At 37.7% G+C, this 15,523-nt stretch overlaps 1 protein-coding gene across 1 annotated transcript; it reads left to right on the top strand.

Moving 5' to 3' along the window:
* Positions 1 to 1,524: 1,524 nt before the first annotated feature.
* On the top strand, positions 1,525 to 15,241 carry LOC120092965. The gene is made up of 9 exons (XM_039051234.1): positions 1,525 to 1,931; positions 2,069 to 2,146; positions 3,240 to 3,947; positions 4,137 to 4,239; positions 5,680 to 5,780; positions 5,954 to 6,128; positions 14,303 to 14,473; positions 14,567 to 14,667; positions 14,780 to 15,241. The coding sequence occupies exons 1-9, from the start codon at positions 1,662 to 1,664 to the stop codon at positions 14,837 to 14,839; spliced, it is 1,767 nt and encodes a 588-aa protein (XP_038907162.1). The 5' UTR covers positions 1,525 to 1,661; the 3' UTR covers positions 14,840 to 15,241.
* Positions 15,242 to 15,523: the final 282 nt, after the last annotated feature.

Genomic DNA, 15,523 nt, shown 5'->3' with positions numbered 1-15,523 from the left:
AACAAGATTCGAATGAACGTTTGCAAGAGTTTCAAACAAAGGTGAAGGAAATGTTTATCATTATATGGTAAGTGATTATTAATCCCTTATTCAAAATTAATTTCATCGACATGATTTGATGTTTAAAGAAAGCGTATTGCAAGTTTTCAATTATGACTTTTTCTGAAAATATTCACCGACAAGAGGGATTGTTTCAAATATGATGGAATTGGAGATGTATGAAGTTAGGTGTTTTTTTTTTCCTCTCTCTCGAATACAATGTATTTTCTCCAAACTACCTCATATGTTTGATTTTGACTTATGATTTCTTTAATTTTTTATTCAACTTTGTATAAATTTTCTAATTTTAAGTTTTCATATTTAAGTTTTTGTCGTTAAACTGAATTTTTCATCGGATAGTGTCTCCTGATTCTACATTATTTTGAATTTCATATATTCGTGAAGATATCTTTTCCTTAAAATTTTCCTTTATTTTAGTTACAATTTTCTAGATTTCAAATAAAGGGTGTTTTAGTCTATTGCTTCCTAACTGTTTTTCTATAGATTTAGTAGTGGCCATTTATCAAAAAATAAACATGTTTGACCTTTTTTCAAAACCATTAATTAAATATGGCCATTTATCCAGTTGCCCCGAGATAATAAAGCAAGAAAGTTGGAAGTAAAATTGATGTTTATATATTTAATTTTCAAAAATTAAAAATAAAAAACCAAATAGTTATCCGACAAGATCTAAATAAACCATTTTTCAAACCCAAAAAATAAAAGGCAACTTAAAAAAAGTTCAATTACTAAAATAAGCTAAATTCTAACTTTTTTTCCCCTAAAAAAAATCTTACATTTGTTATAGCTTCAAAATAATTTAAAATCTATCTAACCAAAAGTGGATTCCAGCATAGTTAAATTCTAAGGCCACATTTACTGAATCGTAATGAAAATTGGTGTGAGATTTCATTGATGGATCAATTATAATGAGCTTAAATCGCAAATATAATTAAATTGCTTTTGATTACATCTACTTAAAATTGTGAATTTTAACACGTTTATTATTACTGTTATCTTTGAGGATCAAATTGTAACAATAACGACATGACATGAACACGCTTGACTTGTTAATTAATTTGCATTTGTTATTATAAATTTGGAAGTGAGTCATATGTGTCAATACGAATATAGAACACATGACATGTTAATTAGTTACGGTTGTTGATTATAGATTTGGAAGTGAGTCCTATGTGTAAATGTAGAACACAAGTAAACAACATCAAATATAATTAAATGAGACCCATTTCTTAAATTACCATGGATTTGTTAGCTTTAGACTATAGTAAACGTGACCTAAGTTCTAACTCATCTACGAAGGTGTGATCCATTATTCATTAGTGTTTTTTCTTATAAAAAATTGACAAGCGTGTTTGGCTGTCGAGAAGCCACGTGTAGAGTATGGAAGTCCATGTAGTCATCAACTAGATTCCCTAAACGTGAAAAAGCGAGGCAAAGGCAAGAGTGTGAACAAGTTTTAACTCTCTTTTTTCCTTTTTCTTTATGGCCATATTTCTTTGGTCTTTTTATTTTATTTTTCTTATTCTCCAAAAAAAGAAAAGTAAAATTAGCACATTGGTCGGTGACCGCGCTCCCGCTCTTTCGCGCAACCGCCTCCGCCGATGGCGACGGTTCAATCCGATATTCGCTGTGTTTATCACATCGCCTCCTCCACTTTCCGCTCCCTCTCCCCTAATCTCATGTCCCGGCGAACCGCCACCTTTTCAGGTAAACTTCTCTTTCCCTCCTTCAAGTTGAGAGCATTCTCCACCGGTGATGCTGTCAGAATTCCTGAGAAACCGTCGATTTGTACGGCCGACGAACTTCATTATGTTTCTGTACCGAATTCTGACTGGCGGCTTGCACTCTGGCGCTACCATCCCTCCCCTCAGGCAATTTCTAATTCCTTCCGTACTCTGAGATTCAAGATGAAAACTTTCTTTCTTTTATTCGTGGATTGTGATTTGCGATGTGAGTGAGTTGGCGCTTAGGTTTGAATTGTTTTTCTGTGTGATACGCGATTGAACAGGCGCCTCCGAGGAATCATCCGCTGTTGTTATTATCCGGAGTCGGGACTAATGCCATTGGTTATGATCTCGCCCCTGGGGTAAGTTTTCCTGTGCCAAGAATCGGAGGTGTACTTATGAGTTTATGGTCTTTTACGATTTGTAAATACTCTTTGCTTGCTATGACATTAATAGAGATTTTATAGATTGCTATATTAGTACGTTCTATTGCTGAATTGATATGATATCCAAATTCCAAGTAAATAAAGTTTTTAGAGCTTTTAGTTTATTTGGTTCCATGCGGAATTCTACTGCCCTCGCTACCTAGTGATTGATGGCCTTCCCCACCTGCTTTCTTCTATAACAGAAAGCAGAAGCATAAGCACTACCATCTATGGCAAAAATTGTTTAGCTAAAAGTATAGCAGTGTACTTTAGTAATATGAAGACATGAGATTGTAGACAAATCCTTTTTAAAATAAGAACCTAAGGTTTGGTAATTACCCAAAAAAAACATAATCAGAACCAAGAAAAACGATGAGTACTAGGTAATAAAAATCTAAATTGGGAGCTCTCTGTACTTCAATTGGCATTTTTAGTGTCAATTTTTTTTTTTCTGTTTTCCTTGTAGGCCTGGACTTCCAACTTGCACTATAGATCCAACATCATTGCCGCCAATTTGAGCATCTACTTTTAAATGTTTTTCCGGACAATTTTGATATAATTCGCTGCTTTTGTATCTTGCGTTTGAGTTCTATTTCGTTTCCTTGCTATGCAAAGCTGCAAAAGTTCTTTTTTTCTTGATCTGCCGGATTGTCTGTGCTAATGTAATCAAAGATGTGATGTAGGATGAAGGTTAGATAATTTGTGTAATTTAGTTAATATTGGTTTAATTGTTAATTCTAGATTAAATATTGTTTAATTAGTATATAAGATTTAGTTAGTTAATTGTCATATTTTCCCCTAAGTTACTTTAGGGTGTATTTGCAAGCGTTTTGAATTTTACTGAAATAGACCTTTAGTTTTTTAGAGAGTGTTCTCCCAACTTAGGGATGAACTTCTCTTTTTTCATCATGGACTTCGCCTAATATCCAACCCACTATATCAAGTTAAAATTATTCGATAAGAATGTTTTTTCAGGCTCGTTGGATTACCATGTGTTTCTTTCTTTCATGTACTATTTTCAATTTTGCAGTGTTCTTTTGCGCGGTATATGTCTGGCCAGGGGTTTGATACATGGATTCTTGAAGTTCGAGGTGCAGGATTGAGCTTGGAGGAACCAAATTTGAAAGTAATTGAACATTCAGCTAAAGTTAAATCTGACAAAATGGAAGCAGCCTCTGAGAGCAAAATTAATGGAACCTTACATGTGGCAGAAGAGTCAACAAAAATTTTAAATGACCTTGCAAAATCAGATAGTTGCATCAATGGGAAAGAATCCGATTTTTCTATGGTTGAAGAAGAAAATTTCATAGGAATAACAACAATTTGGGATGAGTCAAGTTTGGTTTCAGAGTTAACAGAAACTTTTATGCGTCTGTCAGAACGGCTATCTGGCTTTCTAAGTGAAGGTCAATCAAGACTTATGTCTGCTAAACTATTTGATCAAATTTCAAAACTCTTAGTTGATTCCCAATTATCTGAACGTTTTAATGAGGTGAGGGGAAGGCTTTCAAATTTGTTGGAAACAGGACAGACCTCAGTCATTGCTGGCCAGATCAGGGATTTGAGTCAAAGGCTTGTAGAAATTATTGAAGACGGTCAACGATCCGTTTCACCTCCATTGTTCAATTTGCAAGATCGGTTTTCTTCAACAATTGATGATTTTCAGAAACAACTGGATTTAATAGTGAAGTATGACTGGGACTTTGATCATTACCTGCTAGAGGACGTACCTGCTGCGGTGAGGTGACATTTTATCTTGTTGAAATGGCCATATCTACAGTCAGCCAGCCACTAATTGTAGCTAGTTTCTGAACTGAACTTGAACTTTTTAGATCTCGCAGATTTCATCTTAGATTTTAGTTAAATTTAAATAGGAAGTTGCTCTATAGTCATGAAAAAATTAAACATTGTTGACTTCCATTTGCAGATTGATTATATCAGGGCTATAAGCAAGCCAAAAGATGGTAAATTGCTTGCTATTGGGCACTCAATGGGTGGTATCTTGCTTTATGCAGAACTTTCTCGTTGTGGTAAGTTTGTGTAGTTTCTCATGTGTTTCATGTTTGGGTTTGATTTGCTTCACCTATGAGAATTTCTACAGATTCTTCTTTTATTCATCAAAGGTCATCTGTGGCTAAATGTTATATTTATGCATCCTTTGTTTTTTCCCCAAAAGTTATTGTGCTTTATCTTTTATTTTATGGAAATATAGCAGCTTTTCCTCTCCTCCTCGGTCTCTCTAACAAGCACACTGCGCACTCTAAACTTTCTTTGGTTTTTTGCCCTTTTAAGTTGATTATCCTTCTATGTGTTTTATTAATTACAACACTGAACGATTTTCATACAAGCCTACCTGCATGTAATGAAGACTATAATTGTCGGTTAAGATCATTGATAAACATTATCACTATCATACTTTAGATGCTAGCATATGTAATGTAGATTAGATGTTCAAGCCCTATGAAGCTGTCAATGGAAGTGCCATAAATCACTCAACAGATGGAACGATTGAAAAGAATTGGTATAACTGTTTGTAGCATTTTCATGGTTACAGAAGAAAAGAAATACTGGAAGTTCGGTAAAGATAACAATGAAACGTGAAGGTTGTAACGACAGCATTATATTCCCATTTGTGATGAAGATTTTGATCCATTGAACACCTATAGAGTTTAAAACTTCGTTCTCCTATCAAATTCTTTTCTTAACAATTTTGACTCTTTCGAGTGGTGTTTCCATTACATTTTTGTTGATTTTCTTGCATATAATGAGGAATGAGCTCAGGATGACTGCTTTTCTTATGTACATTATTGAAATTGGTACGAAGTATTTTGTGGTGTTTATCTGTGAAATTCTTAAACTTACTAGTCTAGTAGTGTAACTTAAGTTTTAGTGGTAAGTTAAGCAGTAAGGTTTTATATTTTATTTGTTGTAAGATATGTGATTTTATTGTCATTGTTATTCTTAATGCTAGTATTTGCTACGTTATTCCTATCCTATCATTTAATAATCTTTAATACAATGAAGTCTCAGTTTTTCTTTCTAAAAAGAATGATGTTTGACGACCATACTTGAACAGGATCTGTTCTATAGGTTGTACAACTATGTCCTTGAGTTCTAAAAAGAATGATCTTTAATACTAATTTATTTGTGTTGCCAATAAGAGCGTAGCTCAACTGGCATAGTGTTCATACTATTGACCTCAAGGTTTGAGATTTGATTCTCCCACCCCACATTTTAATTACAATACATTTCAAAAAAATAATACTAATTTATTTGTGTTAGGTAGAAATTTTCATTTACTATGCATTGCCACCCTACTCTGTTTCTTTCTGTTACAATACCTTTCAAAAAAATAATACTAATTTATTTGTGTTAGGTAGAAATTTTCATTTACTATGCATTGCCACCCTACTCTGTTTCTTTCTGTTATCTGGAATGAGTAATTTCTTATGCATCTGTTCTCTTATAAGGTTTTGAAGGACGAGACCCCAGATTTGCTGCTATTGTTACTTTGGCGTCCTCCCTGGACTATACTTCTTCAAAATCAGCGCTGAAATTGCTTTTGCCCCTTGTGAGTGAAGCAAGTTCAAATGTTTTCAACTGAGAAATTAACACCGTCTTTGATTCATAAATTTTTATTGTTAGCAAATATCTTTGAGTGCGTCTTTATTATTGTCAATTCAACACTTCAACAAGTCATTAGTTTCTTGATTATGCATTAATACTACTGTACTTTTCTTACAGGCAGATCCTGCACAGGCTCTTAATGTTCCAGTTGTTCCATTAGGAGCTCTGCTATCAGCTTCATATCCTCTATCATCTCGCCCTCCTTATGTCTTTTCTTGGCTAAATAATCTTATTTCGGCAGAAGATATGATGCAGCCTGAAATGTTAAAAAAACTCGTCTTGAACAACTTCTGTAAGCATTCCTTCTTAAGCTTTTCTTCTTATTCAGATTCTATTAGCTTTTAGTTAAGGGGTATAGTCGACCACATGCATGAAGTTTCTTAATTTATCTTCTAGTAGCAAGGATGCTTTAATGGTTGCTTGTGTTGTGTATGTTATAGCTTTCAACTGGTCTATCAAGGGGAAACGAGCCTTTTCACTTATGGTTATACCAATAAAAAGAGTTCGCCTTGGTAAATTGAATTGACAAGGTGCATTATTATTATTTTAATTAATTAATTTTTTTTGGGGGACAAAAAATGCTGAAGAAAAAGAAGAAAAAAGAAAGAAAGAAAGAAAGAAAGGGGAATAAAAGATAGATGGAGTGAATTACACATAGTCCTTGTGGTTTGAATCTCTTTTTTTTTTTTCTAATGTTTGTGAAATAGTTTTCAACGACTCGAGCTTAGTTGATCGTCAGGTCAAGATGACGGGGCAGTTAAATTTCTAATTACATTATATTGAGCTTAGCTTCTGCGTCGAGTCCATTGGAGGAGGATAAAAAGGATGAGAGAAGACAGAGAAGGGGGAAGGAGATGGTGGAAAGAGAAGGAATCACCAGCTCAACAGTCCAATCAACGAAGTTTGCCACTATGATTAAAACTGCATTGTTAGCTCAATAGCTTAATCTGATCAGCAACTTAATCATCAAATTATCTTTCCGCTAGGTCAGCTATCAACCAATTGAATTCAAGGACTAATTAGAACAATTTTTCCTTGAGTCACATGTTCGTATGGGGGGGGGAGTATTTATTTTTCATTTTTAATGAGAAACCAATTTCATCCATTTTTTTAAGAGAGAAATGAAGACATTTCATTGATGAATGATTATGGTTGATAAAGGAAATGACCACCAATGGTGGATTACAAAAAGATAAGCCAATTTCATTTCATTGATACAATGGAATTACAAGATGGGGAGGATAACTCAAAAAACCCATGCGAAGGTTGGTTTTCCAGTTAGCATATGGAAAAGATAAGTTGTAAGAATTGAAAGGGGCTGAAAATTTACTCCAAGAGATAGAAAAAAAAATTTGGTGATTGAAGAATTTTCTACAGGAACTGAGTGCCACTTGATGAGTAATTGAGAACAAGTGAGAGGGATATGGAAAGGATGAAGTAATGAAAGAGGAAGTCATTGCTAGTAGTAACGACCAGTCACGGTCCATTGGTTCATATAGAATCCATGTCCTAGGTGTATCCAAAAACATTCTTTTCGCTGAGCACGTGGACTCCTTGTTGAAGACTTATTCCTCTCGGGCCCTAGAAGAATGCCTAGCTGCAATCCTACCAAGATTAAGTTAAGCCGATGATTTCCTTCTCCATAAAATACAGATGCCCTTCAGAGCACATAGAGAGTGGGTTGGTAGTGTACCAATTGAAGAATTCCATATGATGATTCTAAAGGTGAGATGCAAAAGTACAATGGTCAAGTGGTTTATAAGATATGGTCCTGAGTCTAAGTATCCTTTTTACCTAGGATGGCCAACTAGGTGCTGCCATGTCAGAGTTCCCATAGGAATAATCTAATCTTTTTCGGGAATTTTTATAGTTGCTTTTCCAAATCGTGTGGGAGATGGAAGGCTTGTTGTGCTTACCTTTGTTCACCGTTTTTCTTTTTCCTGAAAAAGGAAGAGAGTGGAAGAGGATCCTATTGAAATTTGGTGTATTTGCCCTAAGGGCATTTTAGTTTTTTTCTCTCTCTCTGCTATTTTAAGGTTGTTCTGAGTCTATTTAATTCCGAGTCTGTGGTGCTTGGTAAATGTAACAAATTAATAAGAATTTATCTATTGTGGTTTTTTCTCTCTGGCCAAGGGTTTTCCATGTAAACCTTGTCTTCATCTTTTCTTCCCTTATTTTTCAATATGGTATCAGAGACAGGTTATGAAACCCTAGCTTGGATAGAAGAAATTCAATCGTAACCCTAGCAGGTGATGAGACTATGGCAGAAGCAACAACTACCGCCGCGATTTAGGCCGTTGTCGATCAATACCTCCGGTCTATCCTCAGCCCGGTGCAGACATAGCAGTTGATCAGAACTAGTCAAGCTGCATCGCACGAGCTCCAGCCGGTCGGATCTCACCCAGACGTTGCTGCCCAACCGAGAGCCGCTTCGACCATGCCATTCCTGCAGCCGATCGGGTCCAGCGTCTAGCTTCCAGCCGTCTTCAGTGCTCCTCACCCGTTTGGATGCCTCCCTACTCCAAGCATCCTAGCCACGTCGGGTGCAGCGCCAGTCGATCTCGCACCAATCGCCACGAGAGCAGCAGATTTTGTCGCATCTTCTAGTGGGCTCCCTGATGCGGTGCCATCCACATCCTTCCAAGCACGCTGCAACCAACCCAACAACACTAGCCCTATTCTATCCAGTCGATCCCACCAGCCCAACCAAAGCCCTATTCTGCCCAATCTGGCCTTCCCACGGCTGAGATTTCATTTTTGGGTTCATGTGGTAGAAACATCCCACATATATTTTCCCTCAGCATGGGTCGATTGGTTATGGCAGCTCTGTTGGAATTCAACAACAGTTAGCAAGTCTTCAACACCTGATTGCAGCGGTTGGGGCGGTTTTTGGGACAACGACAAATTTTCAGTCAAACTCCAACTAGGCTTGTCGTCTGGCCTACCGTTATACTCGAAAAATCCGGTAACAGCTTTCCCTAGTTTACTTACTACAAATATTTTGTCTGGTTTTATGGGGAATTATGCAGGGATAACCATAGGAGAGAAACTGAATGGTCAGAATTATTTCTCCTGGTCTCAATCCGTTAAAATGGTCATCAAGGGGTGACATAAGTTTGGTCTCAATCCGTTAAAATGGTTATCAAGGGGTGACATAAGTTTGGATATCTGATCGGTGAGATATCGAGACCAAATCCTGAGGATCCTCAGGAGCGTGTCTAGAAGGGAGAGGACTCTCTACTCTTCTCGATACTGATTAACAGCATGGAACCTCAGATTGGATAACCCCTGCTCTATTTTGCTATTGCTCGGGACATTTGGGAGGCGGTCCAAAAGCTGTATTAAAAAAGGCAGAACGCTTCACATCTGTATACATTGCGGAAACAAGTCCATTAATGCAAGCAAAGGACCATGGATGTGACCTCCTACTTCAATAAATTATCTCTACTATGGCAGGAGATGGACTTGTGTCGCGAAATTGTTTGGAATTGCTCATGCGGCAGGGTTCAATATTCGAAGATTGAGGAAATTGGCCGTGTTTATGACTTCCTGTTGGTTTAAACTCAAAATTCGATATTGTTCGAAGTTGAATACTGGGACAAAGGCCAATACTACCTCTTATAGAGGTCTGCTTTGAGGTCGATTAAAGGAGGATAGGTCGAGTGCTATGAACGGTTCCGTCGTTACAATTGTTGACTCGGCCGCGTTCGGGGTGAAATCATCTGGATCTGATAGTGACAAGTAGAATGGGAAACCTCCTCCAATATGTGAGCATTGCAAGAAACCATGGCACATGAAGGATCAGTGCTAGAAACTACATGGTCGACCCTCGAATGGTAAACGTCACCCTCCTAATGACAAGTCAAAATCTGGTGGGGCACTCGTGAATGAGTCTATTGATGTCGCTGCACAGTCTTAGGTGACTAACCCAAGTGACCCAGGTACTGTTAGGGTCAATGCGATTGTCCAATCAGGTACCCCTTAATCTTTTAGTTTACTTATTGAGGGACAAGAATCATGGATACTAGATTCAGGAGCGATCAATCACTTAACAGGTTCATCTGATCCATTTCTCTCATATTCTCCAAGTGCTGGAAATGAGTTACATGTGCTTGATCTTACTAGGTTCATCTGATCGATTTCTCTCATATTGTAGGAAAAAGTCATTTGTCTCCCTTCCATGACTTGATCTTACAGAATGTGTTACATATGCCAAAGATCTCTTACAATTTACTGTCTATAAGTAGAATAACTAGAGATTTAAACTGTAGAGTTATGTTCTCACCTGATGCTATTTCCTTTTAGGACTTGAGCTCGGGGACGACGATTGGTACTGCCTGGCATGATAGGGGTCTTTATTTCCTTTCCAATGATGCCACCTCTAGGAGTTTGTCTAGGACTAGCTTATTTTTTTCATTTACAATTTCTGAAAAAGATTATTTATTGTGGCATTTCCACCTTGGTCACCCAAACTTTCAATATATGAAGTATTTGTTTCCCCATTTGTTTCGTAATGTGGATATTTCTTCGTTATCTTGTGATGTCTGTATACGTGCAAAACAACCCAGGGTTTCCTTCTCCTCTCAACCTTACAAACCTTCCCAACCTTTCCGTTTGGTTCATAATGATGTTTGGGGTCCTTCAAACGTCACTACCTTATCCGGTAAGCGTTGGACTGTCACTTTTATCGATGATCACACCCGTCTTACATGGGTCTTTCTTCTTACTGATAAGTCGGAAGTCACGTCTGTTTTCCAACAGTTCTATACTACCTTCGAAGTGACAATGGGCGGGAGTTTGTTAATAACACCCTACATGAGTTTTTAACTTTCGTTCATCAAAATTTGTGTGCTTATACCCCACAAAAAAATGGAGTGGCCGAACGGAAAAATTGCCACCTTATCGAGGTTGCCCGTTCTCTCATGCTTCCTGCGTCTCTTCCCTCACATTTATGGGAGGATGCAGTTTCAACGGCTGTACGCCTTTTTAATCAGATGCTCTCCCGTGTTCTTAAATTTCATATACCCCTTGAGTGTTTCAAAAAGTCTTTCATTCACGTGTCTCATCCCAGATGTTCCCCTTCGAGTGTTTGGGTGTACTGTTTTTGTTCATAGCCACGGTCCTCACCAAACTAAATTTGCTTCTTGTGCTCAAAAGTGCGTCTTTGTCGGGTACTCGCTTCACCAACGAGGTTATAAGTGCTTTCATCCATCCTCAAGGAAGTACTTTGTCACTATGGATGTCCCTTTCCTTGAGGATAAACCCTTCTTTTCCGTTGGTCCTCTTCAGGGGGAGACCATCGGCGAAGAGACTAACTCATGTACATATTCTATTCCTATGGACTTCATTCCAGCGCCTATTCTCGATTCGAATGACTTTGTCCTTCCTACCATACAAGTACCCTGGATAACATCTTAGAAAGGAAATAGTGCCTCCTGTTGCTCCACCGGAAACTGTCCAAGAGTCTGAACCGGTACCAGCTCAAGTTCAAGGTACTTCTGTTTCTAATGATGTTCTGTAGGGGCAAATGATTATGTTGGAGGTGATGTGGGTGAGAATGATTGCGTTGGAGGTGATGTGGGTGAGAATGGTGAGACTAATAAGATTGTCCCAGACAATGTCAAAACTGCAGGTAGTAATGAGGCACCAGGAGATACTCAGGGGAGTGAGGACTTGCCATAAATGGGCAATGAGGTTCCTGTTCTTGTACTGATGAGGAGTCAGATGAACCAGGAGATTACGATGTCACGCTTGATATACCAATTGCACTACGGAAAGGAACTAGGTCATGTACCAGGTACTCTATGCGTAGTTTCCTGTCTTACAGTAACTTGTCGAGTTGTCGTCTAGGTTTAAAGCCTTCACTATCAACATGGATACTATGACAATACCTACCAACATGCATATGACCATGGAAATTCCCGAGTGGATGGTTGCTGTTATGGAAGAGATGAAAGCTCTCAAAACAAATGGAACATGGGATCTGGTTGCTCTTCCTAGAGACCATAAAACAGTTGTGTGCAAGTGGGTGTTCACGATTAAGTATAAGTCTGATGGGACCCTTGATAGGTACAAGGTCAGACATATGAGATTGATTACTCAGAAACTTTTTCTCCAATGGCAAAGTTGACCACAGTCCCCGGGTTCTTCTCTCCGTTGTTGTTAACAAAAACTGGTTTATCCATCAACTTGATGTAAAGAATGCATTCCTAAATGATGAGTTAGAAGAGGTATATATAAACCCTCCTCCTGGGTTTGAAGCACAATTTGATAATCGGGTTTGTAAACTCATAAAATCCTTATATGGCTTAAAACAGTCTCCGAAATCGTGGTTCGACAGATTCACCACCTTTGTTAAGTTCTAAGATTTTGTTCAGGGGCATTCTGATCCTACCTTGTTCACAAAGAAATCAGCATCCGGGAAGATTGCGGTGTTAATTGTGTACGTTGATGGCATTGTTCTGTTAGGTGACAATGCAACAGAGATTGTCAAATTAAAACGGAGAATAGCACCAAACTGGGAGATTCTGTTGAAGGAGTTCCTCTTGATAAAGAAAGGTATCAGCGTCTCGTAGGGAAATTGATTTACCTGTTTCATACCAGACCAAATATATCTTATGCTGTCAGTATGGTCAATCAGTTTATGCAGGCTCCCTACGAGAAGCATATGGAGGTCATCACTCGAATTCTGAGGTATCTGAAATCTGCTTCGGGGAAAGGCTTAATGTTCAGGAAACATGACAGAAGATCCATCGAGGCTTATACTGACTCAGATTGGGCAGGATCTGTTACCGATCGGAAGTCAACCTCTGGATACTGTACCTTTGTGTGGGGGAATCTTGTTACCTAGCGAAGTAAGAAACAAGGAATGGTTGCTAGAAGTAGTGCTGAGGCAGAATACAGGGTTATGAGTCTGGGAATATGCAAAGAGAGATGGTTAAAGAAAGTTTTATCTGATCTTCACCAGGACAGTCGTGAGCCTATGAAACTTTATTGCGATAACAAGGTAGCTATCAGTATTGCCAACAACCCAATTCAACATGACAGAACAAAACATGTGGAGATTGACAGACACTTTATTAAAGAAAAACTAGACAACGACAGTGTTTGTATTCCTTACCTTCCTTCAAGCCAACAGGTGGTTGATGTCCTCACTAAAGGATTGCCAAAGCAGAGCTTCGATGCTTGTGTGAGCAAGTTGGGTCTTATTGATATCTACACCCCAACTTGAGGGGGAGTGTCGAAATATAGTGTATTTGCCCTAAGTGCATTTTAGTCTTTTATTTCTCTCTCTCTCCTATTTTAAGGTTGTTCTGAGTCTATTTAATTCTGAGTCTGTGGTGCTTTGTAAATGTAACAAATTAATAAGAATTTATCTATTGTGGTTTTTTCTCCCTGGCCTAGAGTTTTTCACGTTAATCTTGTCTTCATCCTTTCTTCTTTTATTTTTCAATAGACCCAAATTATTAGCTAGCCAAAACCACCACCTATCATATTTGAGCATTTAAGGGAAATGGTGAAAATGATTTTCCTTGAAAAATGAAATTCAGTATGATCCTATGGTTATTTTATGAGTATTGTAGTGGTCATGCAAAGCTAGCCTAGAAATAGATATTAAAAAAGGGTATTGGAGGAGGAGGGACAGTTAGGATTTTTGTAACAATACTTATTATAAGAAAATTTCCTGGAATTGTATGGTGTTAACTGCCCAGCGAAATATTCATCCACTGTTTAAGGTCTTGGGAGATTTGGAGTGAATGCTCTTGGCCGTTTAATTAAAATGATCAACCACTGTTCCACCTCTTTATCGGTAAGATTTCTCCTCAAATTGTTTCCCCATGCTTCCACTCGTAGACCTCATCCCAGCAAAGCCTGAACACTACTACTCTTACTCTTGTTCCGGGACAAAGCAAACACTCTAAGAAACAGGACATACAAACAGGAGCGTCTACGAAATAGATTTGGAAATAAAATTTTTCTGATGTAGCTATTGTTCGTGGGATGTCGATAGTGGGGCAATTGGATAAGGACCAAGGTAATCTTTATAATATAGTATTTGTCTCATTTTTTGGGTAAAATAATCCTCGAGTTTGTTTTGAATATGTTTTGGTCTCGAGTTAACGTGTATGGAAATGGCTGTTTCTTTTCTCTTTTATTTTTTAGAAGGAAAAAACGTGTCGGAAATGACTTGTTTATGCTTGTTTATGATAAAGAGGGCAGCAACCGATGCATCTATAGTCATTCTAAGAGTCTTGCTGTGACTTACATCGAGGATTGAGGATTGAACATGGATTAAGATAGGAAGTCAATTATTTAAGGATTTATTCAGATGTCGAAAATTTGGTTCACATGAGAATGAACCAATCTGGGCAATAACTCCCATCTCCCTGTCATAGTTCTTATTATTTTCACATGCTCATAATATAACTATCGAGACGCATAGCTCAAGTTCAACTATGAATGCAGGCACCATTCCAGCTAAACTCATCTTACAACTTACTACTGCTTTTCGAGAGGGTGGTTTACGAGACAGAAGCAATACCTTTTTATACAAGGACCATATTCATAAATGCCACGTCCCAGTCTTAGCCCTGGCTGGAGACCAGGATCTAATCTGTCCACCTGTAGCTGTAGAAGGTACATTCATTGTGCCGGTGTGGAATATAATTTTCTTTTCTTCATAATTATACGATCTCTTCCATCTTGTTTATGGTGATTTCAATGAAGCAGAAACTGCAAAGCTTATTCCCGAGCACCTCGTTACCTATAAATGTTTTGGAGAACCAGGAGGTCCACATTATGCACATTATGATTTAGTTGGAGGACGGCTGGTATTATTTTCTTTCCCTTCCTTTCATTCACTCACATGGAATTCAATAGTGAACGGAAAATTCTCTCTTTTGTTTTCTAAATCTATTTGATGTTGCCATTATTCACTTCCAGGCTGCTGAACAGGTGTACCCATGTATCATCGAATTTATTAGCCAGCATGATGCAATTTGATTATCCACCCATCAATCAAATTTTCTTTTTGCTTCAATTTTTTCAAACGTAACACACCCTTATCCTGGTTTTGACTTTCATGGCTGGAGATAAAAAATTCCCTTGCAGAACGAATATTGTAGATTATGTGCAGATAGGGTTTTGAAGATTTTGAGACTCCTTTTTCATACAAGTTTCATTAACCGATGCTGAATCCATGTCGTCTTAGTCGGCTCTAAACGAAAATGATTACGGGAAAAGGTCAAGATAATCAAGGTACCAGTTCTGGATCATACAAAATTATGTGTAGAATAGAGCTTGAAATATTCATTGTAATATATTATATATGGATATGTTCTGTACTTTATGTATTATATCATTTATTGCTTAAAGAAACTTGTACTTCTCTGTTCGGTCTTTTCACCTCACAAGAATTTGTAAGTTTCTACTCCGATTTTCTTTATTTGACCCTGAGTTGCTTCAGGGATGGAAGGAACCAAATATTATAATCTGGTAGTTTATGTTGCTTCATGGGATGGAAGGAACATGTTGCATATTTAGTTATCATTGAGGTAATTGGTTCAAGTCATGACGGTCACATATTATAGTCTGGTAGTTTATGTAGGGCCATTATGGAAAGGAAAAGTTCTCCATTTTGAAGTATTGTTGTATTAGAAACTAGTGGTAGTTCCTCAAAAAAGAGGC

Source organism: Benincasa hispida, chromosome 12 (genome assembly GCF_009727055.1).
Source record: "Benincasa hispida cultivar B227 chromosome 12, ASM972705v1, whole genome shotgun sequence".
Taxonomy (NCBI): domain Eukaryota; kingdom Viridiplantae; phylum Streptophyta; class Magnoliopsida; order Cucurbitales; family Cucurbitaceae; genus Benincasa; species Benincasa hispida.
Note: the sequence above shows the minus strand (reverse complement) of the source record. Positions and strands in the feature narration are given on the sequence as shown.